The sequence below is a fragment of the Drosophila obscura genome, unplaced genomic scaffold, assembly GCF_018151105.1.
Source record: "Drosophila obscura isolate BZ-5 IFL unplaced genomic scaffold, ASM1815110v1 contig_1, whole genome shotgun sequence".
Lineage (NCBI taxonomy): Eukaryota > Metazoa > Arthropoda > Insecta > Diptera > Drosophilidae > Drosophila > Drosophila obscura.
Genome location: NW_024542679.1, coordinates 11350127 through 11377397, shown reverse-complemented (window position 1 = coordinate 11377397; position 27271 = coordinate 11350127). Strand labels below are relative to the sequence as shown.

General features: G+C 44.9%; 8 protein-coding genes and 2 long non-coding RNA genes across 12 annotated transcripts in view; 6 read left to right on the top strand and 4 right to left on the bottom strand.

Moving 5' to 3' along the window:
* Positions 1-111: 111 nt before the first annotated feature.
* LOC111071330 (protein max) lies at positions 112-1620 on the top strand. The gene is made up of 5 exons (XM_022362609.2): positions 112-430; positions 541-606; positions 894-1001; positions 1062-1185; positions 1251-1620. The coding sequence occupies exons 1-5, from the start codon at positions 380-382 to the stop codon at positions 1397-1399; spliced, it is 498 nt and encodes a 165-aa protein (XP_022218301.1). The 5' UTR covers positions 112-379; the 3' UTR covers positions 1400-1620.
* LOC111071333 (BET1 homolog) lies at positions 1597-2354 on the bottom strand. Its single transcript, XM_022362612.2, has 2 exons — positions 2113-2354; positions 1597-2053 (listed from the first exon to the last, which is right to left on the bottom strand). Exons 1-2 carry the CDS (start codon positions 2173-2175, stop codon positions 1646-1648), a joined length of 471 nt encoding a protein of 156 aa, XP_022218304.2. The 5' UTR covers positions 2176-2354; the 3' UTR covers positions 1597-1645.
* A 318-nt stretch (positions 2355-2672) lies between these two features.
* Positions 2673-5441, top strand: LOC111071326 (lysophospholipid acyltransferase 5). The gene is given in 5 exon segments (XM_022362602.2): positions 2673-2752; positions 3175-3293; positions 3356-3567; positions 3569-4387; positions 4452-5441. Coding segments are annotated over 4 exon segments (1446 nt in total). The 5' UTR covers positions 2673-2752; positions 3175-3181; the 3' UTR covers positions 4755-5441.
* LOC111071327 (ruvB-like helicase 2) lies at positions 5438-7094 on the bottom strand. The gene has a single exon (XM_022362606.2). It carries the CDS (start codon positions 6968-6970, stop codon positions 5525-5527), a length of 1446 nt encoding a protein of 481 aa, XP_022218298.2. The 5' UTR covers positions 6971-7094; the 3' UTR covers positions 5438-5524.
* Positions 7095-7150: 56 nt separating this feature from the next.
* On the top strand, positions 7151-7993 carry LOC111071329 (39S ribosomal protein L21, mitochondrial). The gene is made up of 2 exons (XM_022362608.2): positions 7151-7314; positions 7397-7993. Exons 1-2 carry the CDS (start codon positions 7245-7247, stop codon positions 7945-7947), a joined length of 621 nt encoding a protein of 206 aa, XP_022218300.2. The 5' UTR covers positions 7151-7244; the 3' UTR covers positions 7948-7993.
* A 2914-nt stretch (positions 7994-10907) lies between these two features.
* LOC111071302 lies at positions 10908-11821 on the bottom strand. Its single transcript, XR_005967731.1, has 3 exons — positions 11734-11821; positions 11234-11665; positions 10908-11113 (listed from the first exon to the last, which is right to left on the bottom strand). It is a non-coding gene; the product is annotated as an uncharacterized LOC111071302 (long non-coding RNA).
* Positions 11822-12828: 1007 nt separating this feature from the next.
* On the bottom strand, positions 12829-14381 carry LOC111071286. Of its 3 annotated transcripts, XR_005967650.1 has the most exons (5): positions 14088-14381; positions 13769-13949; positions 13660-13680; positions 12896-13585; positions 12829-12839 (listed from the first exon to the last, which is right to left on the bottom strand). XR_005967650.1 is itself a non-coding variant. In XM_041592539.1 (3 exons), the coding sequence occupies exons 2-3, from the start codon at positions 13711-13713 to the stop codon at positions 12956-12958; spliced, it is 684 nt and encodes a 227-aa protein (XP_041448473.1). In that variant the 5' UTR covers positions 13714-13949; positions 14088-14376; the 3' UTR covers positions 12896-12955. The 3 variants fall into 3 exon arrangements, 2 of the variants coding, with proteins under 2 accessions (XP_041448473.1, XP_041448478.1); XM_041592539.1 differs by lacking the exon at positions 12829-12839 and having other exon boundaries at positions 13660-13949; positions 14088-14376; XM_041592544.1 differs by lacking the exons at positions 12829-12839; positions 14088-14381 and having other exon boundaries at positions 13660-14032.
* LOC111071285 lies at positions 13972-14529 on the top strand. Its single transcript, XR_002607468.2, has 3 exons — positions 13972-14189; positions 14264-14285; positions 14435-14529. It is a non-coding gene; the product is annotated as an uncharacterized LOC111071285 (long non-coding RNA).
* A 151-nt stretch (positions 14530-14680) lies between these two features.
* Positions 14681-19746, top strand: LOC121403760 (chromobox protein homolog 5-like). The gene is made up of 2 exons (XM_022362543.2): positions 14681-14828; positions 19342-19746. The coding sequence occupies exons 1-2, from the start codon at positions 14696-14698 to the stop codon at positions 19599-19601; spliced, it is 393 nt and encodes a 130-aa protein (XP_022218235.2). The 5' UTR covers positions 14681-14695; the 3' UTR covers positions 19602-19746.
* Positions 19747-25302: 5556 nt separating this feature from the next.
* LOC111071229 (frizzled-2) overlaps positions 25303-27271 on the top strand; it is a 99416-nt gene continuing 97447 nt past the window's right edge. The window contains 1 exon segment of the mRNA XM_022362448.2: positions 25303-25777. The gene's annotated coding sequence lies outside the window, so the exon portion shown is untranslated.

The window sequence follows — 27271 nt, the reverse complement described above, 5'->3', positions numbered from 1 at the left end:
ACTGTTCCTCGAATTGTAAAATATTTAGTTTCAACTCCTACCTAATCACATTTCTTGTTTAGCTTAACACAATTTTATTTATGTTGCTCGGGCATGCTTCTTTCAAGCAACTTTAGTTTAAATCAAGTCTTGTAGAGATAAATGTACTTTGTTCACTAGGGAACTACTGATTCCAATGCACTTTCGGTGGTTTTCCAGCACTGCCATTCACCGCGACCGCATTCATTTCGAAGAACGTGCGCTGGAAGCAACAACAAAAAACTCTGATAATTACAGTTAACAACAACAACAACAACAAACAGTTGCAGCATTGTTGTCAATCTTCGAGTAGAATCAATCAAGTGTGCCTGTGTGTGACGTCACAATAACTGTAGCAGCCATGTATGCCAGTATGAGCGATGATGACAGAGATATTGATATTGAGAGTGACGTAAGCAAGTGTAGAATACATTAAAGTACATATAAACAGATGTATATGTATACCTAATGTATATATGCATACAAAATTGTACAACATTAATTCATATATGTATCTTCCAGGACGATGGCGACTCGGATACGGGGTTGGGTTCGTCTCGTCACACGAATACAGCAAATTTTACACAGGTAACAGCTATAAAGAGAGCCAACGGAAGAAGAAGAAAAGGCAATGACCAGGGTATATTAACATGAAGGTAGCCCAGCCTTGGCACTCAGAGCACACAAAGAGATGCTATCGTTGTGTGGCTAGAGAGAGTGGGCGCTTAAATATTAGGCTGGCTAACCTTACATTTAATATACCCTGCACCTGCGCACGTTGTCTTTTGTTGATAAACAACACGCACATGTAGTTGTACCCCCCAACGCCCCCTCACTGAAGACCAACTGAAATATTCTTAAATAAATAATTAAAGGCCGAGAAGCGAGCACACCATAACGCGCTGGAGAGACGGAGAAGAGATCACATAAAGGAGAGCTTCACCAACCTGCGTGAGGCAGTGCCCACGCTGAAGGGGGAGAAGGTGAGTGCAACAGTTGGGTGAATTACATGGACACAGTAATTGGATCAGACTTTTCCACAGGCTAGTCGTGCTCAAATACTCAAGAGGACCACGGAATGCATACAGACTATGAGGAAGAAAATCAACGACAATCAAAAAGACATTGACGAGATCAAGAAACAGAACATCCAACTGGATCAGCAGAGTAAGTGTTCGGTAGATGTGTCCCAATCAAGCAACCCACTAACACAGACTCGTCCCTACCAACAGTTCGTGCCATGGAAGGTGGCATGAATGGTGATGTCTACGGCGATCTCCAGAGCGAAGATGATGTGTGCAGTGACGACGTAGAGGACGAGGATCTGGAACTGCCCGATTCCAGTAGACGCAATAAAAAGATGAAAACCTTCCATGCATAGCTGCCAATTATGTGAATTAACATATTTTAGCTATAAGCCCATGAAATTATGTGCATTATCATAACGAGGGTAACGAGTCGAGTCCAAAAAGTGTGTCCCTCCGTCGCCACCAAATCCTCCAAATTCTACCTTAATGTGTGCACACATGTGTGTGCGTATCTTTTGTACTTTGAACAAAGCTTTGCTCCATTAATTAATTAAGATTGAAAGTATATATTTTAGAAAACAAACAGCGGCCGCCGACTATTATTTGAACTTGAGCGTTAGCCAGAGCAACAAGAACACCACGAGCACAAAGAGAAACATATAGCACATCTGCCTGGCCCCGCCACCCTGTTTGGCCAGGCGGACGACTCGCGTCATTGTGTTGCCCAGGAAGCCCGATGTCCGATCCATATCATCGTCAATGCCGCGCAATAGCTTGTCCTGGTAGCGCACCTCGTTACCAATATCAATGGTCAGCGACTTGAGGGCGCCTATTTTCTGTTTCAGCTCCTCGGCAGCGCGCTCGTTCTCCGCCTCTAGTGCATCATGCCCGACCGGGCTGGAGCCAGATGGCTGCTGGTTTAGCGGCTGGTAGGGATAGTTATTGGTGCGTCGCATGTTGCTCCCGGTGTGTGCCAGTTTTGCATTAATTGATTTACTCTTCACGGCCTGAGGGGGAGGCAGAAATGGAAATCTCAAGCTGGTTCAATCAAGTGACACGTACGTACCCAGAGGCGAACCAGATATGAAGATTTCTCGTTTCTTGGGTTGTCAACCAGCTGACTTTTCATTGATCTCTGACCAGACTGTTGACACTCAATTTGGCATGCTATGACTCAAAGTGAATTACATTTAATTTAGCTAGTTTCTGTTTGTCTGTCACTGCAATAAACAACGAACGAAACATAAGGAAGTTTACCCCAATCGTTAATTTTTTACAATGATCAGAAATGATAATCCTCGATTTTTATATTCGGCTTGGAATTACTAGCCAGTTAGGACACTCAGAAGTAAGCCTATACTTTTAACCGATAAATTAATCAATTTTCTACAAGACTGGCTTGTTTAAAGTACTCAATTTTATTTGATTGTTTATGAAATATGTCTTAAACAAAAAAGTTTAATTAAAATTTTCACTAAATGTATTTTACCATTTATAGCTACACGATTTCTACATTGGTGTATTAGCACAACGAGGTGAGTCCACAACGCAACCTAAAATATACTAGAAAATCCCGTAATATACCATAAAAGTATACAAATACACAAGGTGTGCGACATAGAAAGGGTATACAGTTTCCCCAAATCTCTTGTTTACTTTTTTGCATTTGCCACTCGCGTAAAGTTTGCTTCCAGTCGTGGTTTTAGGTAACAAAAACTTATGGGATTGGGCGCCTCGCCTCGCTTTTTGTGTGTTTGCTTTTCTAGTTAGTTATCCACTGACCAGCAAAAGCAAATCAATAAGTTATAAAATATTCAAGTCGACCACAAGTGCGTAATTTTTGGTGGCCGTTTGATTGCTGCATAGACATCGTGATATGATATCATTTCCACTGGCCCTGACCAAGTGCGCTCGATTGTATCACTGTTGCACTGATTCACTTCTCTCTGCCTACTCTCCGCTCTCAGCGATCAAGAAATCTCAGGAAATCAGTTTGCGTAATATACAACTATAACAGTTAAATGAGATAAGCCTGGGAGGGGGCGCCCATTGAACCATTAGACCACGCGAGTGAATCCCATAACTATAACTGATAAGGAACCCTTGTGTTTGTTAACTCTTTGGCCAGATTGAGCATGACGAAATATATAGAGGAGCAACCATCCGATGAGGGGCTAATGGGCGCCATAGCCGCGGTAGGGGGCGTAGCTCCTGAAGCACTGCGTCTGCTGCTTACACTTATGGCTGGTAAGTATTCCGGAATGTTTCGTGTACATGTATGTTAATGTTGTCTCCTCCCCACCCCTCAGGCTATCCCATTGCTGCGTTGTACACAAAATATATTGCTGAGGTGCCCTTCAAGACGCTGCATCACATATTCTTCTTCACCTGTGGAGCTGGCCTCTGCTACTTCAACTACGGCGTCGACACATATCACTCGCTGCTGGCCATCCTCGTCACATATCTGCTGGTCCTGTTTCTGCGGCACAACGTCAAGCTGATGATCGGCCTGAACTTTGTGTTACCACATGACCTATTTGCTGTTGGGCTACTTTTACACATCCAGCAACGACTATGACATTCTGTGGACGATGCCACACTGCATTTTGGTGCTGCGCATGATTGGCTTCGGCTTCGACATTTCCGATGGGCTCAAGGCGCAGGAGGCTCTGTCCAATGAACAGAAGGAAACAGCCCTGCCGCAGGTGCCATCGGTGCTGGAGCTCCTGGCATTTGCGTACTTCCCCAGCGGTTTCCTGATTGGACCACAATTTCCCCTGCGTCGCTACCAGAAATTTATCAACGGGGATTATCGGCAGCACGAGGGCAATGTGGAGGCGGGCATGCGTCGCCTGGCCATTGGCATCTTCTATCTGATCGTTTGTCAGGTGGGCCTGAGCATTCTGCCCGACTCCTACTTCCTTAGCCCAGAGTTTGTCGAGGTGGGACTCATCAAGCGGATCTATCTGCTCGGTTTTTGGGCAAAGTTCAGCCTGTACAAGTACATATCCTGCTGGCTGCTCACCGAGGGCGCCCTCATCTACATTGGCTTCACCTACAAGGGCAAGGATGAGCATGACCAGCCCGACTGGTCGGGCTGTAGCAATGTTAAGCTGGTCCTGCTGGAAACGGGCAACACCATGGAGCACTATGTGCATAGCTTCAATGTGAACACAAACCAATGGGTGGGCCAATATGTATACAAGCGTTTGAAGTTCCTCAACAATCGCACGATCAGCTATGGAGCGGCCCTGGGTTTCCTGGCCATCTGGCATGGCTATCACAGTGGCTACTACATGACATTCCTCATGGAGTATATGGTTGTCAGCACCGAGAAGCAGGTGAGTTGAAGCTCACATTATAATTAGATAACAAAAATTAAAATTTTTCCCTTTCTGTACTCAGATCACGCGCTTCTATGACAAGGTTGTGCTGCCCAAATATGGCACATTCCTGAACAACTCGGACATCTACAAGGTGCTCTACTTTTTGGCCCTAAAGTCCTACAACATTACCTATATGGGCTGGTGTCTGACGGCCTTTGTGTACCTCAAGTACGAACGTTGGATCGTGGTCTATGGTGCCGTCAACTATTATGGCTTCATTTACTTGCTCCTGTGGGCCGCCTTCTATCACAGCTATCAGCACTTTTCGCGCAACAGCTCCAAGAGCAATGAAAACGACACAGGCGGCAAGAAGACTCAGTAGAGGGAAAATTACCAAAATTGATTATCGGAAATTGGTTTTGGAATGGAACTACTATATATTCTTTTAATATTCTACTAACCAAATCGAGTAGTTCTTACCAATTAATAAGCCACACTGTAACCGGAGATTGTCAAACACACACACACACACTCACACACACAAATATCGATTGCCTAGTCAAAGCGGAGGAGTTATTAAATCCCCCAACAAAAAAGTACACAGACAGTGCGTTTCATAAAGATGAAACAGTATGAAGAATGCCTCTTAATTTCAGCTGTCTTATACTGCCCGAAGCGCACTGCAAGAAAGTCTTAAATATGATTATGCATACACATATGATATAGAATTGTAAATTATATTAGTTGTTGACAGCTAAATGTACGTTCAATTAGTAACTAAAGCCCACAGCTCATCAACTAACTAAGACCTCTTAAGGCCCACTTGTATGATAATCCGGGACGAATCGTAACTACATATTTTTCAGTTGTTTTTGTTTTTGCCTACCACCCCCGACGAGACTTAAATCTAAGCTATGCAGACAATTTTATACCATATGCAAAAGATTCACTATACATACAAATGATATATTTTTTCACATGCTCACCGAAATGGGAAAACCTTTGCGAAATGTGCAAAACTTCATTGATAGCAAGACACGAATTAAAATGCAATTAAATTATTTTTAGATACAAGAAGAAACTTATTTATTGAACAGCAAATAGATATGAGAATGTAATGGGGGTGGGTGGGGCAGACTAAGTGCTACAGTTTTAATGCTCCATGGCCTGGGCATCGCCGCCGCCAGCCTCCGAGCGACGCTTGGACCCCCCAACGCCCGAGGTAAAGTCCTCCTCCTTTTCGGTTATCTCGCTGAACATGTAGTCGTCCTGGTACTCCTTGAGGATCTTGCTGGAACGATTCTCGTCCAGGAACAATGAATAGACCTTCTTGACGTCTTCGGTGTTGACCTCGGTGGCCTTGCGACGGCGACACACCAAATTGGCCGTGGTTATCAATTGGATGGCATAGCGCAGACTGGTGTCGGTGGCGATGCGTGTCAAGATGGTGAGCGCATCCGGATGCATGATGCAGTCCTCCTCCTCGCAGCGGATCTTCAGGATCTCCTTAACCTCCTTCTCCGAGTAGGGAACGGTGCGTATGATGATCATGCGATCAAGCAGATCGATGGGTATGCCGTGGGGACTGCGGTAGTTGGTGCCGCGAATGCGTGTGATGCCGCGATTGGTGGCCATCACCACCACCGGCGCCATGTCCGACTCCAGGGCACGATTCAAGTACGAAAAGCATTCAATGTCCAGCATGTGGACTTCGTCAATAAACAGCACTCCCGGATTGATTTCGGCCTTGCCCTCCTCGCGCCATTCCAGCACCTTGTTGTTGATCTGATCGCGCACCTCCTGCTTGATCTCGCCAGTGTCGCCCGAGAACAGGGCCAGGAAGCCGTGGGTGCGACTGTTGATCACATCGATCTCGTGCAGGGTCACCGTGTGGACCACTTCCTTGCGCTTCTGCAGCTCGCCCTCGGGGCACTGGACAAAGCGTGTCTGGGCGCCGGTGGCATCGTAGTCCCGGGCACGTGTGAAGCTGCGTCCCAGCTTATTGACCTTGCCGGATGCCTTGTCAATGGTGATGACATCGCCGGCCTGGATCTTCTCCTTCATGAAGCACTCGATGATCTTGTTGCCCAGATCGTAGTTGGTCTCCATCTCGGTGGTCTTCAGGGTCACCTTGCCCACCTTCTGGCCGGTGCCGGTGGCCGGGCGTTCGATCTGTATTTCCACCACCTCGCCCTCGATGATTTCAGTCTCCTCCTTGATGCGCACACCGATGCTCTTGCGCAGCGCCTGGGACAGCGCCTCCGTCTTGCTCATCTCCAGCGAGTAGATCTCCGATCCGGACATGCTGGTGAATGGTGTCTCTGTGCCCAAAGCCTGGGCCATGCCCACGGCAATGGCTGTCTTGCCGGTACTCGGCTCGCCAGCGAGCAGAATACAACGTCCGGCGATCTTACCCTCGCGCACCATCTGCACCACAACGCCAGCGGCACGGCGGGCGTCCTTCTGACCCACCATGCCCTGCGACACAGCACGTGCCTCGAGGACATCGTCCAAGCCCAGACCGCGAATGTGCGAATGGGCACCAATGCGCTCGATGCGCGTAATGTCGCGTACTTCGATTTTCTCGGTTTCTGTCATTATTTTAATTTTAAATTAAATTACTGGGAAATGATTTTCCTTGCTTCTATACGTGCAGCTGGGCTTGAAAATTGTTTATAAAGTCAAAATAAGTTGCTAGGGCGAAGTAAAATTGCCGGGCCGCGTTGTTGAATAGATTTATCGATAAAAAAAAACGTAAATGCAACTCTGTACACACTAACAGCTGTTCCGCGCTTATTTTTTTTCTGAAGATATCGCCGATTTCGTGGACAAAAGTTTATGTATTTTTAAATTGAAAACAACATAGAAAAGCATGTCGTTTCTTGCGCAAACTGTGCGCCAAGTGCTGCGCCAGACGCCGACACGCGCTTCCATGCTGACGGGTGAGTGCAGCATAACAATAACAACTCCAAACAATGTGACATAACCATGCCGCCCAATGCGTCTCTCTCACCCACTAACCAGGCGCCATGCGCTCCTTGAGTCTGGCACCGGCTTTGTGGCAACAACACAAACCCGCCGCCGCCGCCGATGACGCCGGAATCGATGTTGCAGCCATCGCCAAAGAGCAGCAGAAGGAGTGCCTGAGCATCTGCGAGAGGGTCAATCAGCAGGTGGCCAAAAGGGAGCAGGGCCGCCTCTTTGCCGTTGTTCATCTGTGCGGCAAACAGTTCAAGATCACCGCCGGGGACATCATCCTGGTCGAGGGCTATTGGCCGCCCACGATAGGCGACGAGATCAGCCTCGACAAGGTGCTGCTGGCCGGAGCTCGCGACTTCACGCTGATCGGACGCCCCATTCTGGAGCCCGGCCTGGTTACGGTGAAGGCCACCGTTGTCGAGAAGACCCTGACCCACACGAAGACACACTTCAAGAAGAAGCGCAGGAAACAGTATATGAGAATCAACTTCCAGCGTTCGCCCAATACCATGATACGGATCAACTCCATTCAGGTGGCACGACCAGTGGACGGCAGTTCAGAGGCGGATAAGGAGCCCTCGAAGCGTTTGTTTTAATCTAAAAGCTGTTTATCAAGGAAATTATATCCATTTATTATGATAAGTGTGAGTGCTGAACCAATTTTTTTCGGTGGTGGCTGTAAAGTTTAAAAATTCTATAATTGTGTTTTGCAACACTGAAGTGACAATGTTTTTCCACGCATCTGGCAACCTTTTTGTGCTTACGTTTTATGTGTGTCTGGCAGCGCGCGAACACTAATGTTTTTCCATGATGTGGCAACAGTTGAAACATTTCCCCAACATCTTTTGATCCTTTGAAGCTGGTGTTGCCCTTCTCCTTTCGCTATCAATTTGAAATTCTACTTTCATCTTGATTCAATGACTTTTACAGCTGCATTGCCGCCATTCCATTTGCCCAGCACTCTCGTACGTTGTATTTACCCAAAACGACAACCTACTTTATGAGCAGCCTCTCATCAGCTACCCGCCACACACGCCACACACACACACACACACACACACACTCACCCCAACAAAGAGCAGTCGCAGGTCTCTAATGAAGCAGCAGCAGCAACCACTGCAATTTTAATGACAACCTTTTATCGTCTATGTTGTTGTTGTCATCTTTCATTAAAAGATGACGAAGATGGGGCGGGGGCCCCGCCATGTGGCAGGCTGCTGGGTGCCTGCTGGGTGCCTGCTACCTTCTTTATCAGCAGATGTAAGTTGGTCCTGAGTCGTCTGACGTATTTGTTTGCATTTCTGTTTCACTTTTCACTAACCAAAGGCGTTTACTTTTGAGCTTTTGCTTTTCCCTGGCCCCATTTCGAGTGGCCTTTCCGGTTTGCTTTTGCCCCGTGTGCAGATTTTAAACACATGAACTGGAGACAGTTTCAATCTATAATTGCCTTGGGATAATTGCTCCAATGGAGCAATGATTTTTGGAACTACTTTTTAGCCTGTTCGTAATTTGAATCCCTAAATCCCTTGCAGTTCCCCCAATGGTTGCAACCTTTGCAACCCCCATCCCCCCGGCACTCAACCAACATGCCCTTAGCCATAAATTAAAAGTGACAACTTCATGTCTGGTCATATCAGTTCCGTTCCTGGTGGCATCTTCTAAATAAAATCACTTTCGCTCCATATAAAAATGCCATTAAAAATTATGGGCCCACCGCCTGTGAGGCAGCCTCCTAGCAGCAGCAGGCAGGGCAGGATGCAGGCAGGCAGGCAGCAGGCTGAAGGTGCCGTGTCCCGACACGCTGCTGGGTGCGTCGTCTAATGGTGCCACATCAAATTTTGCAAATTGCAGAAGCAGCACAAATTCAATTGTCGACACTTCGGGCAAGTTTTGCTCAAATATCCATCACAGAATGTACAGCGTATACCGCTGCACTTTGCCGGGCGACAAATCAAATTTCAATATGGTTTGGCGACACATAAAAAATAAATATATGCATATACATGGAAGCAAATTGAAACGGTTTCAGGTGCTAAAATGTGAGGCTTGCTCCTTCCTCTGCTTTGGCTGCTGCTTTTGCTGTCCTTCTGATTATGTTATTTGCCCAGGAAAATTGCATTTGATGTGCGTTAAGTGACGAAACGGAAATTGCCACCAAGCGGATGCGGGGTTTTGTTTGTCTTCCAGCGTCCTTCCTTCATTGCCTCCCCCTAAGCCAGCCAGCCTGTCCGCCTGCCAGCCAGCCACCCTGCGCTGTCGCAGCAAAATCCCATGTAAATGCGGCTCAAGTTGGCCCAAAAATTGTCCGTAAATTTATGCGTAGAAGCGTGTGATGTTTGGGTGGTTTGGGTCTTTCGCAAAAAGGGGCAAAGCCAAAGGAGAGGCGGGACTTGGGGGGAGTGGTCGTGGTCGAGGAAGGATACTGTATTATGACCATCCCATCCATCAACCCAGCATCACTCAGTTTTGACATATCATTGAAATCTTATGCCAACGTCGTCATCATCTGTGACGTTTCATTAACCCACCTCCGACCCTCCCCCCCCCCACCCACCAGTGCCATGCCACACAGTATGAAGGGTGTTGATGGGTTGGGGCGGGGGGTGAATGTGTTAATATCAACAAGCGAAAACTGTGCGAACGAACGAACGCAATCTACCGATTTCCGCTTAACCAAGCCAAACATTGCATTTTTGATTAGACCCCCGCGCACACACAGAGGCTGGCTCCCAGTCGAGACCGAGACGAGCCTTTCCGCGCCCTCAGGCTGGTCAAATCCCCACAAGAAGTGCCAGCAGCAGCAGCAGCAGGAGGAGGAGGAGAAGTAGATGAAAAAGATTCCAAGGGAATGTTAATGGGGGTTGCTTTGTGGGATGTGCTGCCGGGGGGTTTTTTTTTTTGGGTGGGCTGCAAACACACAACGCTCAAGTGTCAAAGTCAGGGGGGCTACTAGTGGGGCAATTGATTGTAATTCCGATTTTATTGACGTTTTCTGCATTTTTATTATTGTTTGAACTGAGTTCATAGATTAGAAATGTCCCATTTTATTGCATTTACTTTGATTAGTCTACGCCATACAATATATCGTATGGATCCTCGGCTATCACAAGTTCCTCCTCGCTCATCCGAGCGTCGCAATTGGCTGATTCCGTTGCTATCGCTTGCTTCAGTTGATTGCAACTTTGGGAAAAGAGTTTGAGATCGGTCACGATGGCCAGTTTCATATGCTTTTCGGGTATATAATGTTCTATATAATATGGCGGCACCACATCGACAGCCTTGGGCACGTACTTGTAGCCATCGGGGATGCCATTCATATGGAAATCGCTGAGAGTTATTGTCGCATTGGAGGTGAGAAAACTATTCAGCATTACCACACAATGCATTTCTTCCTCTTCCTCTTCCTCCTCCTCTTCCTCGTTGTTTTCATCATCCGTCATCATATTTTGAGCTTCGTTGGAGCGAGTGGCGAGTGAGGGTTAATAATCTCTTACACACAGAAATGCCATGGAATGCACTGCACTAAGACTATAACTAAACTTACGTGGTATGGTATGGTCTGGCTATGTAGTTTGGTTATTTATTTGCCTTTTGGATGATTTGCCAATTTTCCGTATGTTTTAAGCTGTTACAGTGCTGGCTAACGCCTCACACATGTCATACTTTGCAGTGTTGTACAACTATGAATTTTCCCATGTGCTAGTATAATTTCCAACCTCAAATCGCTGGATCTGACTTTCTAGAACTTTTCCAACGACTCCCCTAGGAATATATATTATTTTCGCATTATATATCGATCCAAGCCCAAAAGTTTCCACTGGCTACACCCCCACACGCATCCAATTCGCCCTAAAGCATATTACATTCAAATTATAAACTCACATATCATTCGCCATTCGGGTTGGAAGGGGTTTTGATGGGGATGATGATGATGTTTTCTGTCACCTTACGCATAACTTGAAAAGTTTTTCCATGGAAATTATGCAAAAATGGTTGAAAAAAAAAATACTTGCTTGATCTACTCCATGGGGATATTTTTCTGTTCACTGAATTGTTGTGTGGAGGAGATGCCAAAAAAAAAGTGATTTTACCCCATTGAAGAAGGCAGCAGAAGGGTTGAGCCACAACCAACGCCTCTGCCTGATAACCATCTCTCTGATGATGGCTGATATGACAATCTAGTATAGCAGACTCCACCTCCAACAGCTCCAGCTTGGGTGCACGTGTCACAATTCGAATTTAAATAAGTTCGATGAGCAGCAAAGTTGACAAACAGTTTGGCTTCCACATCCCCACTCGACGCTTGCCTGGTGCCTGCTTTTAATGATGAAATTTCAATAAATGTCATTTGGTTCTCGGCAAAGTGTCAACATGGCACCTACCGCCCTGCACCCCCTACTTTGCTGCTCTTACTCCCTTTTTTTTTTTTTGGAGTTTGGAGAGGGGTGAGCGAACAGCAGCTGTCAGGCCACGGCTTTCAATGCGTTAATAATGACAGTTTTCGCCCAAACGATTTTATCTTTTTTTTTTTTGTTGGCATTTTGTGTGTGTATGTGCGCTGTCTAACTAGCCAGAGCCCTGGGCAGGATATCGCAGTGGTCCTCGTCCGTCGAGTTCTGTTAAATTTAATTACTTTTTCATTGCTCATACGCACTGGGTGAGTCCCAAAGAGAGAGAGAGAGAGAGAGAGCGGGAGCGGCGAGAAGTTGTGATTGAAATTCGTTGAAATTTGCATGTTACACGAAGAAATTTTCAACTGCAGTTTGGCTCTGATTCTGATTGCTAGCGGGGTCCTTCTATGGGTCCTCTGGGCTCTCTCCCGTCTCCCAAACACGTCACGTCATCATCAAGCAGCACCATCCACCATCCAGCATCGATAGTTGACAGTTGCAGTAGCCGTGCCCTGGCAGTTGTCGCCGTTTGTCACAATGGCATTTAATATTTGGCCATGGTACAGGCATTGCCCCGCTCGGTCCCACTGGTGTTGCAGCCATACGGAAATTGTTGGCTGTGACAAAATATTTGATCACGTTTTCGTACAAGAACCCCGTCTGTATGTATATCAATGTTCGGTGTTGAACTTGTGGATTATTCGATCCCCAATACCCATCTACAAATATTGGAATTCTTTTACTTACTTTTGCGCAACATTTCTTGGCTCAAATTTGATCAAATTTATGCGTTTAGGTTGGAATATATTTTAGAGCTTAATTCTGTTTGATTTTCTGCTTGCAGCTTAAAGTTAATTATGTCTAAGACTGGGATTTTCATAGAAATTACAGAACTTCATTAAGTGTCTTCCGCTGGCAAAATTAAAACAAAAACATTATTAAACATTCACTATTTTGCTTACTTTATAAAACTAATAATATGGTCCTTTAGTAATTGATTAAGAGGAGGACCTTTCGCACACTTTCATAGTGTCTCATAATTTAAGCTTATATTTAAAAAAGAAAATTCGCTTTTAACTTCTTCCGGGGTCCACTATCTGAAAAACAAAATCCTTTATTTAAACTAACTTGACATTAATTAATTGCTGCTTACCCTGTGGGATTGCTACTGTTGCAGCAACATCTCAATGCTGATTGCTTGCTGGGGCATCTTCTATTTGCGGTAAGGTAAGCCTTCGACTTTTGTTGCCATAACTTTGCAGCTTTTTGGTTCCTTTTCGAGCTTCCATGTTACCTTAGATTGGGAGCTTGTTGGTTCCTTTTTGATCTTCGATGGTGCCTCAGATTTTGAGCTCTTTGTCTTCGCTGGGGCCGCAACTGGGAAGCTCTTCGTCTGGTCCAGGTGCTGGTCCATCTTCGCAATGCCATTGCCTGTGGTTCCATTTCCCATATCCAGAGAGATAGTCGGCTCTGTAGAGTCGGTGCTCTTTAGTTTCGTTACTCGGGGCTTCCTGGGTTTCTTTGCTTGGCCAGTCGTTGGCTCCTTTGCTTGTGTTGGCTTCTGCACATGTGGATTCCTTGGCTTCTTTACTTGCGTACTCGTTGCTTTCCTTTCCTGAGTATTCGCTGGTTTCCTGGTCTCTGCATTCGTTGCCTTGCGCTTGGTGGCCTTTCTAGGGTTCTTGTCTCGCGGTTTAGTTTCACGCTCAAAACGGGACTTCTTAAATTCCTCCATCATTTGATTTAGTTCATTGATTTCACTTTCCACTGCCTGCATGCATTCTTCGAAAGTGCGTGGACGCGATGGCCTGTTATTAGACTGGCGCACGTTTTGGTCAGCGGCCTGCAATGTTAAACATATAAATAATGCTTACATATGTACGTATGCTGCTACATCTGATGCTTCAGTTGGCTTACCGCTTGAGCTTTCTCTTGAACCTTGCGTTTGGTAGACATTTTAGAGGTTTCCATACAAAAATAAACACAAAGACAGCATCAAATGCGAGGGGGCTTTTTGTTTGCTTACCAACACTACAGTTGACGCGCACTATTTGTGAATTTGCCAGCACTACGGAGAATGCAGTGCAGTGGCAGAGCGTGCGAGCAGATCAGCAATAAAAACCGTATGGTGGAAAAGCATGCAGCGAGAGTGAGATGCATATATATTTTTATCGAATCGGTGGCTGCCAAAATTTTAAATTTATACTCTGAAATTATAACCAAATAATAACATTAATTTATTGCATCAACAAATAATTATATATTTGTGTTTTTGTTTTCATACCATACTGGTATTTAGAGTAGTAGAATACGTCCATTATCGTTACTGCTTATCGATAACTTACTTTGATCAAAACAGTTGTAGTCGAGGCTATTTCTGAGAAATTTGTTGAATTTGGTTTGCGAAAAAGTTTCCAATTGTTTTGAATGGATTGCAGAAATATTTTGTGAGTATTTATACGAGTAAAAAGTGTAATTTGTTTACTTTTTAATTGCCAAATGCAGCTGCTTTTCTGCTCAGGAATTACCGGAAATATTGTGAGGTAAATAATTGCAATAGACATCGACGATTCCAATCCAAGCGAGTCGTTTCTAAGAATTTATTTAAAGCTAAAGCCAAAAGCCAGTGAATTGTATTTAAATTTGGTACAACTTTTTTCTATATATTTTGTGTGTGTTTTTTTTTCCACAGAAAATCTTGTGACGTGACAGTCTGACACACCAGACATACGCAAATACGAGTAGAGAGGGTTTTGCCACTGCAGAAAATTGAAAAGTTTGAAATATCTCGGTAATTGTTTATGTTTGTTTAATAATAAATTTATTTAGCTCTTCATTAAACACAATTTACATGGCAATCGAAGGTTTTTAGTGTCGTCTGTCTGTGCAGATTCGCAAAATTTAATACGTCATTATCCATTGTGTGGAACAAAAGTGGCAACAGATTTCCATAATGGCTATTTCATTGGGCAGCAGCAGCAGCAGCCACTGCTGCTCTGATCTGCCTACTCTCCTCGCATTTTACTTGCGGTTGCAACGTGGCCCTTGTGGCAGCCAGCCGCACTGCCACTTCCGTCTGTGGAGTCGTGAGTGAAATATTAAAATTCAATTAAAATGGCGTTAATTCCAGCAACAGAAACATCATCAGCAGCAGCAGCAGCAGGAACAGAGAAGAGAAGAGCGCCATGTCGACTGTCTGCACCAGCGCCTGTCATAATTGTCAACTCTTCAGGGCCGGTCCCCAGATCCGACGGACGGGACATGTCATGTCCCAGGCAGTGCTTCCTTTCCGCACTTTGGCATAATGATGCTCATCAACGGACAGGTTGGCCATCCCGTCCCGTACTGTCCCCTTTGTCCGCCTGATGTTTTGTGTCCGCCTCTCAATGGCATCAATGGCTGGCCGCTGATTTTCTATACCCCTCTCCTGCTGCTGCTGCTGCTGCTGCTTATGCCAGGCTGTTTTTCCCGCCTTTTTGTTTGGCTCCGCATGCAAATTGCACTTCAGACAGGCATTTATCATCAATGGGTAGCAGTCGGCTACAGCCCACTCCTGCCCAGCAGCAGCATCATCCTCAGTCATCAGTCAGAAGGCAGTCCAGTCCAACGGGTATAATGGTTAATTAATAAATATGTGTGTCCGTTTCCTCCTCCTGCGTGGCTCCTCCGATTAAGCCTCGAAATAACCCTTTGAATATAGAATTTGTATGGCCGTACCCCCGTAACCCCATTGATGCTGCTTTTTTTTTGTATATAAAAGTTACCTTAGACTCTTTTTTTTTGTTTGCACTCTGTTTCATTTGTCGTTGATCTGTTAAGCCATTGACCCACTCGTGTGGGCTGGTTAATAATAGAGTCTAGACGTGGATAGGGGATGCGCAAAGATAACAGGCTCCAAATTATTCCTATAGATTTATTTACTTTAGAATTCGCGGAATTCAGCTGTTCCACAAGAAAAGGAAGCAGTGTGACCAAACTGCAACTGTAAGAAATTTACTATAAAACGAATGATATTTCGTTGCCCTTGAAATATCAGTTAAATTTAATTTAAAGTTTAATTTTGCTCAAATTCAGGTGATCATTTTGTATACCTCGTCTATAGATGTTGCCTTTAGTTATATGTTTGAATTATACATTGAATTCTTGCTCTTTTTTCTACATAATTAAACAAGTAAGTGAACCCCATCCTGCGTATATCCTCCACTTAATCTAAGATATCATTTCACGTAGCTGTTTAAGCATAATGTTTGGTTAAAGATCTCTTTCCTCCATCTGGCAGTCTGTGTGCAGTTTACCTTGAAACCAGTTGAATCCCGCCCTTACGCAGGATAACCCTTTACTTACACCTTTCCCCGCCTGGGTTGCCTTCCTTCGTTTGCAATATTAGTTGTATTTTGTATGCTCAAGCAGCCAGCCAGCCAGCCCCTTCAAGTGCCCGACTGTCGAATGTTTGATTAGGCATTCCGGCAGCCGAATAAATACCAATAAAGACAGCAGAGCCAGACGTTAGACGGTTGGGGAGGAGGGGGGGAGGGCAGACAACAACTTTGGTGCTCTTCACAGCTTCAAGGTGTCAACTGTACACGCACTCACACTCACACCCCCCAAAACACTCACTTGAATCATCCCAAAAGAGCGAGGTAGGTGTAGGTGTAGGTGTAGGTGTGTGTGTGTGCAAAAGCAGGAAACTCCTCCACGGTGAGTCAATATTTGTAGTCGTTTGGCAAAAGTTTCACTTCAACTTTTTGGATTCCTTGCCTTGCCCTGCCTTACCCTGCCTTTCCTTTCCTTTCGTTTTTTTTTTGTTGCCGTCTGCGAGGGGCGTGTTCCTGTTCTGCGGTGGAGGTCAAACTTATTGGCTCTTGTTTTGTTCAATTTTTAAATTTTATTCCTGCATAGTTTTGCCCATAGAGTTTCCCATTCGATGGCATCGCAACCAGCGATTGTGTCCCACCGCCGCCGCTGCCGCCCCCACGTATCGACTGTGGAACGCCTCATTGATTGCCCATTTAGAACCGCAAAATTTAATTTATCTGCCATCAGTTGATGTTCTTGCGGTTTGCCAGCGCCTGGCGCACAGGCAGTGCCCGAAATGATATCGAAAGAAGGTTAGGTTAGGTTTCTATACATACATATATCCCCACGATATACACCCCAAAAATCGCCCAAATGTCTGTGTGGGGAGTCCCTTTTGTTTGTGCGGGGGAAAACCCATGTCAAAAATTGTACAACAGTTTTGGTTCTGCTTTTTTTTTTTCTTCTGGTTTTCTGATAACATTTTGGGTCGGCTGCCCGGCTGCCTTGCTGTGTATTCATGTGTGATTGTCTGTGTGTGTAGGAGTGTGCGTGTAGAGTGTGTGTGTGCGTGTGTGGTATGTTTAAGATATCATCTGTCTCTGGAGCAGTCCCCATAGACGGACCCCCAAAATCCCACAATCGAACGACTGTCAGGCACTTCCGTTGGCTGCCATTGCCACCTGCTGTTTGACACCTAAATTCGCTTATTGTTGCCGCCACCCACACACTGCCTTTGGATTTACTTTTATGAACTTGTCCGCTCCGCTCATCGGGGAAATCTGTATCTATGTATATATATATGTACCTGCATGAATGTGTGCTGGAACTTCAACACTTCAGTCATTCAATTCACAATTCGTTTCAACAATTGAAATGCGATTAGCGCCAAGGTGCACAGGGAGGTGTACGGAATGAATGGCATCCCATTGGTTGGGAGGAGGATGTGTTGCTGCTTTTTGGGTTGGCTACATTTTTGATTTATGTGAAATTGAGTTAAATTCATCCACACAAACACAGACACACACACACATCCTGACCCGCGGGCTTTTCCCAGTCCCTCTCTCGCTCTCCCATTGTCAGCTGAGCGCGTCCTAATCAAGGCTATTCACTTGCCATAAATCAAATTAAATGGCTGTCACACATATCGCCTGGCGCCAGTGGGGCCTAAAGCTCCTGCTCCCGCTCCTGCCAGCCTAATCCTACGCTTTGTCCTGCTGCTGCTCCTCCTTCCAGCTGCCAGCCACTACATTGTCATGGTTGCTGTTGCTGCTGGCTGTTTCTGGGTGCTGCTGCTGTCAGCTGAGCATAATTAAAAGCCAGGGAAAATGTAAGAAAAATATATATGTTTGTATGTGTGTGTGCCCCTTTGAATTGGGGGTCACGATAGTGGCATTGTAGTGCTATGATTTCCGTTGAAAGAGAGTGCTTAATGGGCACTAATCCAAGGAAGTATTTTCTGCTTAAAATCGTTTGGAAATAAGAGAACTTTCTGCAATTAAAAAGAACTAAATCTAAAGTTCTTTCTTCCCCTGCTTTTAGGCTACCATTGAAACGTTTTTAATGAAGATTGATTAACGGATAGTGGAGTTAGTGATCGATCTATGGCTTGGCAGCCTACCTTGCATCCCAGTTGCATCCGTAGTTCCGCTAGATCTTCAATGCTGAGGCCTGGTACAGTCTTTCCTGTTATTTTAAGAACTCCAAGGAGATACATATGGCAAACTCCAATGTCATATCCAAATTTATTTTACAGCTTCCTGATTAGCTTTTCATTTGAAACTTCACTTCAGTCTTCCGAGCAGCTGTGAGGCACCGCATGCCCCAGCACCGATTGCGATGCAATATGGCCACACACCTCCCCCTACGGCGGCTGGTTGGGGTGAAGTGTAGCTAATTTACTGGGCCTCCAGTTGCTGGCAATCCTTTTGACTTCAAAGAAGAACTGTTGCTTGGAGTGCGTGCTCTCGCTGCTCTCGCTGGGTCCCTGGAAGGTCCAACAATGTTGCCAAACACTTCACGTGGTAGGCTCTCGCTCTCACTCTCACTCTGTGGGAAGGGGATGTAGGGATTCGAGTCCGGGTGCGCGCCTTTGACACTGTCAAACGGAGACCAGCACCGGCTGCAAGGCATGCCACACGCCTCCTGTTCCCTTGAAGTGCATTTGTTTTTTGGCTTTTGTTTTAATTGGCTTGCGCCCGGACTTGAAGGAGTCGCTGTGTGTCCCCTGATCCTGCCTCGGCTGCTACCTCTGCTGCTTTACTCCTTTGCTGCTTTTCGCTTAACAAACTACATTCCCCTTCCCCTCCCCCACCCACTGCCCGACCGCTTCGCTTCACTCATTAAACATTTACTTTCAACGCTTTGTCGGCGTGAACTTTGATGTTGACTTTGGGTCCCCATGTCGTCGTCCCACAGCTCCAAAGGGGCTACACACAGAGAGAGAGAGATAACCACTTGAGATTGCATCTCTTTGGCTCGTGCTCCGGCTCCGGCTCCGGCTCCTACATGACTCCTGCTGCTTCCAACTCTCTCAACTCCTTTCTCCAGCTCTCTTTTTTTTTTTTTATCTTTTGAAAAATGCATTTCTGCCGCAGATTGTGGCGCTCGTTTGGTCCGTGGCACATTCCAGCAGCATGCCAACAACCCCTCAAGCGAGCCGCCTCTTCTGTTGCAGCTGCATCTTCACTTAGTTGCATGCATTTTTTTCGCATTTCCACACAAAAATTAGCATGTGGAGCCTATGTGGGGAGGCACCTGGTCACCAGTCACTAAAAATCTGCACTTTCTTTTTGCTTGTTCCAGCAATGAGCAAACCAACGGAATACGTTGTCGAGTTCGTCATAGATAGACGGACGATCGATGGCAAACGGGAGTACTACCTGAAATGGCAGGGCTATCCCGAAGACGAAAACACTTGGGAGCCAGTCGAGAACTTGGAGAATTGCCCGGAATTGGTGGCCGATTGTGATGCAAGGCTGGAGCGCCAGATGAATGAAATGCGCGAATTTCTGCAGCGCAAGAAAATAGAACTTGAGGAATACCGAAGGAATACGAGTACATAGAGGAATTTACTTAATATTATCAATTATTTTCTTTCTAAAATGATCACATATTTTCCTTCAAGGATAGTGGCAACTGTACCTTTCAGTCATCGACGAGCAAACTTCAGTTTCAAAACAAATAAAGAAACCTCTCTAACCCGCATGTCATAAATCATAAGGCTTTGGCGCTGCCGTAGTAGATCCAGGAGCAGGCCCACGACCAGGACTTGGCAAAACTATACACAATGCACAATAGCAATAGAGCAGCGGCAGGGTGCCCATTGTCAGGCAGTCGTGTGTGTGTGTGGTGTACGGATTGTGTACGGCAATTCACTTAGGAGTGCATCACAGGCACACCCAACCGCCAAGCACAGCAAGCACCCAGATCCACTTGCAACCTCACTTGGCATCGTTTACGAAGCTATTCAGTATGCGACTACCTGTATTTATGGCCTGTAGCCTTCGTCCTGTGCCGCGTCCTGGGACTGGGCCTCGGCCTGGTCTGGGCTTTTATCTGCCAGCGGTAGTTACATTCCATTCATAAATATTTTTTCATTCACTTATTTGCTACCCCGCCACGTTTCTCTGTCCCTTTGCTTGCCACATACACATTTTTTTTGCGTTTAGCTTTCACCTGAAGTTGCAATGGAGCTGGAGTCGCTTTGGGAGTCCTGTGCCTGTGCCTGCTGCCTGCTGCCATTCGCTTATTGTTGTTATGCCGCGACTCGCTACGAGTTGCATTTTAAGCGTTGGGAGTTTGAGGAAGTATCTATGAGGCTTGCGCCATTGTTTGGCATATGTTTGTCGTTTGCCTTTGATCTTTTGCCAAAGTGAAAGCGATTGCATCTCCCGGACCAGCGCAGATAGTCAAGCTCCTCCCCAGCACTTCAAGTTTGCCTTTGGCTCAGATAATTGCAAGACCAGGCCAGGCCTCAGTTTCACTTCTAATTAGAAATATATGTATATACATACATATATCTACGCATACATACATTTTGTTAGATATCCTTTGCAATTAAAACAGACGCCAACAGTTGGAGGGCCTTCAACTTTAGTGCGGATTCTGTAGATTTTGGAGACTAATTAGGATATTTCGAGCTAACCAGGCGAGAGTTCAAATTGAAGGGCAGCCGGAGGCCAACAGAAGTGCATTTTTAACGAGTTAGAAACCCACAGTAGTAGGGGTCAGTCATAGGAGTTATTTGCAGTAGGAGTTGGAGAACAGAAGCAGAAACGAGTCCAAATTTCCATTTAGCCTCTCTTTTTCCGTCTCCTTTTTTGCAGTGGAAGAAATATCCGATAAGCAATAAGGAAGAGCAGGAGACATCGTGAGAGTGCCTCACCTTACATCAATATCGCCAATATGTGTCTGCTCTCATTGGAATCGTTTGCTGTTTTGGCGCGTAAAAAGCGTTGAGAAAAACCAGCGAATAATACTTTACTTAAATCCTTAAATATATGTATATTTACTCAACAGCATGGTCCATTTAATGGCATATTAAATCATTTTAGTTCTACCTTTTTACCGCCCACCTAGCGCTTCAGCAATGAAATGTTTTATTGCTTCTTAGAAACCACCAAAACTCTGCCAATTAAGGGAGAAGTTAAGCAAAGTACGGGGACTGGGGGCGCACATGCAGCCCACCACATGCTTATTTAATCATTTATGCAGACCTTATAAATTTTCATTAAAGTTTGATACAAAAATCTGCTGCTGCTGCCTGCGCCCAGAGCAGGGCAGAGCAGAGCAGATGTTCTGCGGTCCCAAAGTTCTAGTCCTGGCAGGAGTGTGTGTGTGTGTGTGTGTTGTCAGTCAGTGATTATGTAAATATTTCAACACAAATTAAAATCAAAATTAAAATTACAAAAAGCTGCCACAGGCAACACATGGCCTGTGGGGGCAGGATGGGCAGGGCTGTAGAAAGGTTCTCTGCAACACTTTGGGTCTTGGGCTCTTCTGCTTAGAAGGAGGCTCCTTTTCAACACTCTCATAGGCGTCCTCCCCACCCTCCATTTCGCAGACTCTATGCATGTCTCTGTCTACTCGTTCCATCTGTTTCTCTAACGCCCTCCACTCTTCGTTCATGTGTGTCTTATGGGAAATTTAAATAAAGTCAGCAGGCAATTTATTTGCATTAACATTTTCTGTGTGTGTGTGTGTCCCTCTTCCAGTGGGTGTTTTGTGTGTCTGCGGGTGTGTATCTGTGTACGCCGTATGTTTCCTGCTGCTGCTTGTGCTCCTGCTGCTGCTGCTGCTGCTGCTGCTCCTGATGTCCATGTTTGTGTGAGATGCAAATTTTTGTTCGGTGCGCCTGCTGTCAGCTTTGTTTGCCGCTTCGCTTCGCCGTTTTGTCGCTGTTTTCTGCTGCTGCTGCTGCTGGTCGCTTCATTGCATTTTTTCCAGCATCCAATAAAATCATCGGTAAAAAGAAAAAAAAAAGTTGCAGCAGCAACCATGGTGACTGCCATTGTCGCCCACTTTTGCCATTTGCTGATTTATCGCTTTCCTGCAGCTGCAACATCATCCACAATCCCCACCACCACTTCCGAGCACCGCCCAAAAGTATGCTACGCTTTTCTGCATTTCCCACTATAAATCAAAAGCAACAACAAACCAAATCTTTTTTGTTGCTGTAAACATTGTTGCAGTTCTGTTGTTGTTGTTGTGTCGCTTGTATTTAATCATTAACGTTTTTTTTTTTTGTTTGTTGCTTCAACCATTTTTATTGTTATTAATTAATCAGTGGAAAATGCTGGAAAATAACAAAAAAGAAAGTGTGCGAAAAACAGTTGATGGTAAACCAAGTGCTGAAAATTGGTTAAACGACTTTTGGCATGCACTGTAGAATGAATAGATACAGCAGGAATCATAAATTAGTGCTGTGGTTAGGTGGCCGCCAGTAAATTATGGCGCAGGAACAGCATGCCTTTTACATATATTTTTTATATACAAATAACCATAATTATATACATTTATTAAAGTTTATGAAAATATGAGAATTTTTGCACCATTAAATTGCGATTCTTTTGCGCAAAAATGGAATTTTCAATTGCTGCCAATTAATATCTATGCGAAAATCCTTTCTTAGTGCGTGCCCAAATTCGAGATTTTCTACTCTAGTCAATAATTTCATAATCAGTTTTTCCCTCTATTTGTCAACCATTTTCAAATTAATTTTCATTGAATAAAAAGTTGCTTTCAATTGTGAGAGAGAGAGACACACACACACAGAAAAGTTAATGGCAGTGAGCGACATTGAAAGCCCCAAAGCAAACACTCCGCCCATTCAGCAGACAGTTAACAGTTAACACATTCAGTTATTGTTTATAATTTTATAATTTTAATTAAATAACACATCAGACACACACACACCCACACACACACAGAAAAAGAACCAACTGATGGCTCACTTGGCAGCTGGCAAGAGATTGAGCGGAAGGATGAGTGAAAGGAAGTGAGAATGAATGAGTGTTGGCCTCATCATCAGTTTCAATCAGGCGTTTCCTTTCCACAGCGGAATTTCCCTTTCACATATTAAGAATGGGGTGTGGGTGTGGGCGTGGGTGGGATGGGATGGGATGAGCTGATTCTCGTTCTCATTGAGGTCACTTCACATCTGACAAATGTCAAATGGCATTTAACGACATTTGCACAAATCATTACGATTAACAAATGGGGAAAAAAACTAAAAGCAAATGAGTGTGCCCATCAGTGGGTAAACATCGCTGAGGGTCTGATCTGATGGAGAGTGCACTTCCCACCCAGCAGCAGCAGCAGCAGCAGCCCCTGCTGTACGTTGATGATTCTTAACTCAATTCCCCGACACTTCCACTGATTCGTACGGCCGTCCCCCCGTGCCCGCTCCACACGCAATGATGTCTCTCTTGTTTATCCAGCAAATGAAATATCTTGCGGGCTGTTCAAGCGCCTCATAAAAATGGCAAATTGAGTGTCTGCCCCCGTTGGGAATCGGACAGCGAGAGTGTACAGTGTACACTGTACCACCCCGTCTTTTTGGCTTTTTAACAAATTGTTTTCGCAGGTAAACAATCGCTCGTTTCGGGGCCATAAAATATGGTTTGGAACAACACAACGCAGAACATTCCTTAAGCTCGAAGCGGCGCGGGGGACCTTTCCGAAATAGCAATAACTAGAATTTCTAATTGCAATGAAAACACATTTCCCAGCGCTGCAGGTGGTGCCTGGTGCCTGCCCCCCCCTGTCCTCAATCGCCATTCCAACAAAAGTGAACCACGAAATTTGTGTATCAATGAAATTAATTGTTGGGGGAAAATATTATGCCAGTGCCGATTGATGGATGGTGTGTGGGTGTGCGGTGTGGAGTGTGGGCGGGGGTACCGAGTATATAAACGTGTGATAGGGATACACATACCCATATGATGAATCATTTTGTGGGGGGATGAGTGAATGAGTAATTGGTTGGGATTAGGCATGGGGTTACAAAGAAGAAGAACCGACTTGAACTTGCATACTGAAATGTGTACAAATCTAGGTGTTCCATTATCAATTTGATGGTGTCAAAAGCCACATAATAATAATATTAGAGGGTATTTTGTAAGTGTAGAAATAAAAAATCAGAAATCTCTTTCTAAAAAAAAGAGCATAAAGCAGGGTAACAATAGTGCGAATCTCTCTTTGACATTCTCTGATCAGTGATCTGATTCCTCTGACTCTCTATTTGGGGAACCAAAATCTACTGTGGCCGTGAAACTGTAGAAAGATCTATGAAATTCGAAAAACCTTTAACTTTATTTCAATCATCTATCCCTTGTATAACTCTACGCTTATCTATGAATTTATCTGTGTATCTATCAATTAATCTACCGCTTAGCAATCCGCCCATCCATCATCGCCTCATCAAGCCATGTCTTTCATTTCCTTTCCTTTTCGCAACCGCACATTTCCTCCCTGCCTTCAGTTCCTTTATCTTCCCAGTCCATTACCCTAAACCTCATGTCCAATGCATGTCCTAGCCGCCCCCACTCTGGGCCCCGAAAACCCCAAATGCAGCTCAACATTTGTCAACAGCAACAGCAACAAACCGAGAACGGGGCATAATTCGACCCTTCAGGTAGCCACTTGGCTGGGACGACTCTCGACCACATTCTGTACTGTTTTAGGCCGGCCGGCCGGCAGTTGGTTCTTGGTTCATGGTCTGGTCTCTGCCATTAGCAATATACACTGGGTGGGCCACCCCCGATGGGTGGACACAACCCCCTTTTTGAAAAACAAACCCCCCGTTTCATGACTTTTGTTTTTGTGTACTTGCGAGAGATGGAAATGAGAGTCAAACCGAAAGAGAGAGAGAGAGAAAGACCTGCGCAATGAGTGTTTCACATTCCGCAAATGGGATTCCGATTCGGGCTTTAAAACCTGTAATATCTATTTAAATTATCACTAAGAAATGGAATGTGATTAATTTGCTATAAAATATTCCACTAAGTCCCATTTAAATAACAAACCTTTCACTTAATTACTTTTAAAAATTCAAATTTAACGTTCATTTCGCCGTTACGTTACGTTTTTAGTTGTACTCCTTACGTAGTTTGGTTAATGTTCCATTTGCCAAAACGTTTCGCGAGCTTGCGCACCAGCTGTTGTGTCTCTCTCCCTCTCTTTTGTGCTCTCTCTGTTTGGTTTTGCAAAACAAAACGCGTCGCTGGTGGCGGCCGCTTGGAAAAGTCGCCAGAAATGTCAGATTCGAAGTGGAAATCACCGGAAAAACTACATAGCGCGGCTGAAAACACACAGAACAGCGACGTGGAGAAAATTGCCCATCATAAAAATCAAGTGCAGACGCCAGCGGAAGCAGAGCGTCAGCGGCAGTCACAGTGGCAGCGCGCGGAATGCGAAACGCGAATGAATGCGACAACGAATGCTGATAACAAAGCGTGCGACGCGTTAATAACAATAACAAAAGCAGAAGAACAACAAGAAACATAAAAAAAAAACACAAGAGAATCGCGCTTTTAATTAACGGACTACGACGCTAACAGCGCTGTCGACGTCGGCGTCGCGTGGATAGTGTGGCCAAAGTGTGTGTGTGTGCGTGCGTTTGCGTAGGAGTTTCTTGATATAAAAACTGCATTTGATTGCATTTTCGGCGGCATTTGCGAAACGACCGGCCGCCGGCAAACATAAAAACCAAACAAAAGGCAAATCGATAAGCAAAACGGTAAAGCTTCTCCTCTCTTTCTAAGTGCATGTGTGTGTGTGTGGTGTGTGAGCTGTTTGTATTTGTGTGTGAGCGCAGCTGTTGATGAAAGTGAAGCAAAGGAAAAATCATTCACATTTTCCAGGGGGAGAAAAATGCGAAAAATAACAACAGCCGCACCATCAGCAGCAGCAGCACACAAACACCGCTGCAGCAGAAACAGCAGCAGCAGAGCACCGGCGGGGAACACAAAAGAGAGCAAGAGGCAAAAGAGCTAAAAACTCAGACGACGCCAAGTTTTTGATACCCTTGCTTAGCTAGACGTTATGACTGTTATTAGGAGGTGTTTGTACGGCAGAAAATGCACAGCAGGTGCACAGGTGTAAACATGGCTATCTGAAGTTTAGTTTTGGACAGAAACTACGAATAGTATTAACTGCGAGTATTTACATGTGAAATTTCCCAAAAAACCCTTTAGTTTCCAAAGATAATCAAAACAACGGAAAGAAATTCCAGCTTCATTTTCCCCAAAATTGAAATCGGATTCGTTCTTTAATTGGTTTCTGCATAGAATTGCCATGTAAATAGCTAATCGTTCCTAGAAAAGTATTTTCCAAAGTCTACTTCCATACACTTTGCACAGCAAGGGTATCTCAAACTTCGACTCCCAATAGCTAGTCTCCTCTTGTTTTTGTTGCGTTTTCATTTACGTTTTTTCTCTCTCTTTGCTGCTGTCTCTGTTTTGTTTTTGTATATTTTACGAGACGAGTTTTACAAGCCCAGACATAGTCGTAGTTGTTGTTGTTGTTGCTCTTTAGTATCTGGCGTATCTCTAGTATCTAGATACTTTTTTTGTGCAGCTTATTGCCGGCTGATGCTTTTCCGCCAGTTCTTCGGCCCACACTTCCAGTACAAATTTGTCCCCAGCTTTAATTTCATAAATTTTCTACTAAAAGGAGTCTGCAGTCGAGAATTTCCTTGGATCCGACTCGCATTCGCATGTTGGCTAGCAGTCAAAAGTAACACTCAACTTTCGCCCGTTCGTTCGTTTGGTTCCAGGGGGGGCTTCTGTCTGCGTTTCTCTAATTGAGTTTGTCTGGAGCTCTGGGACTGGTTATCTAGGAATGGGTGAAACAGGAACGAACACACGCATCCACGTTAGTCTAGGGCCCAGGGGCTAGGAGGGGAGGATGGAATGGCAATGGAACAGCTTAACCCATGTGTGGGGGTGTTTGTAAATTATGCAAAATGCTCAGGGAATGCTTTTGTGATAAGTGAAGAAATTTTGTTCAAAGGAAATACCACATACAACTATTATGAATGCTAAATGCAGTCATAAAATGCTATAAAATGCAAGACATTTAATGCATTCTTGCACTAATCTTTTTAGCTGGATGGAAAAATCCTCGCATATCTCAAGACTCACCATGCCGGAGATTAGTTTCATTTCTATTCAAATGCCATGAAAATAATTCCACTCTCGTGCTTTCCCATTGCATTATTTCAGATTATTTC

Excerpts from the sequence above, each read along its gene's own strand:
- LOC111071330 (XM_022362609.2), top strand. The coding sequence starts at position 380 with ATGTATGCCAGTATGAGCGATGATGACAGAGATATTGATATTGAGAGT. Across the intron at positions 431-540 it reads ATATTGATATTGAGAGTGAC|GACGATGGCGACTCGGATAC; the intron begins GTAAGCAAGTGT and ends TGTATCTTCCAG. Across the intron at positions 607-893 it reads ATACAGCAAATTTTACACAG|GCCGAGAAGCGAGCACACCA; the intron begins GTAACAGCTATA and ends AAATAATTAAAG.
- LOC111071333 (XM_022362612.2), bottom strand. The coding sequence starts at position 2,175 with ATGAAAAGTCAGCTGGTTGACAACCCAAGAAACGAGAAATCTTCATAT. Across the intron at positions 2,054-2,112 it reads CATATCTGGTTCGCCTCTGG|GCCGTGAAGAGTAAATCAAT; the intron begins GTACGTACGTGT and ends CCTCCCCCTCAG.
- LOC111071327 (XM_022362606.2), bottom strand. The coding sequence starts at position 6,970 with ATGACAGAAACCGAGAAAATCGAAGTACGCGACATTACGCGCATCGAG.
- LOC111071329 (XM_022362608.2), top strand. The coding sequence starts at position 7,245 with ATGTCGTTTCTTGCGCAAACTGTGCGCCAAGTGCTGCGCCAGACGCCG. Across the intron at positions 7,315-7,396 it reads ACGCGCTTCCATGCTGACGG|GCGCCATGCGCTCCTTGAGT; the intron begins GTGAGTGCAGCA and ends CCCACTAACCAG.
- LOC111071286 (XM_041592539.1), bottom strand. The coding sequence starts at position 13,713 with ATGGAAACCTCTAAAATGTCTACCAAACGCAAGGTTCAAGAGAAAGCT. Across the intron at positions 13,586-13,659 it reads TTCAAGAGAAAGCTCAAGCG|GCCGCTGACCAAAACGTGCG; the intron begins GTAAGCCAACTG and ends TTAACATTGCAG.
- LOC121403760 (XM_022362543.2), top strand. The coding sequence starts at position 14,696 with ATGGCTATTTCATTGGGCAGCAGCAGCAGCAGCCACTGCTGCTCTGAT. Across the intron at positions 14,829-19,341 it reads CCACTTCCGTCTGTGGAGTC|CAATGAGCAAACCAACGGAA; the intron begins GTGAGTGAAATA and ends TGCTTGTTCCAG.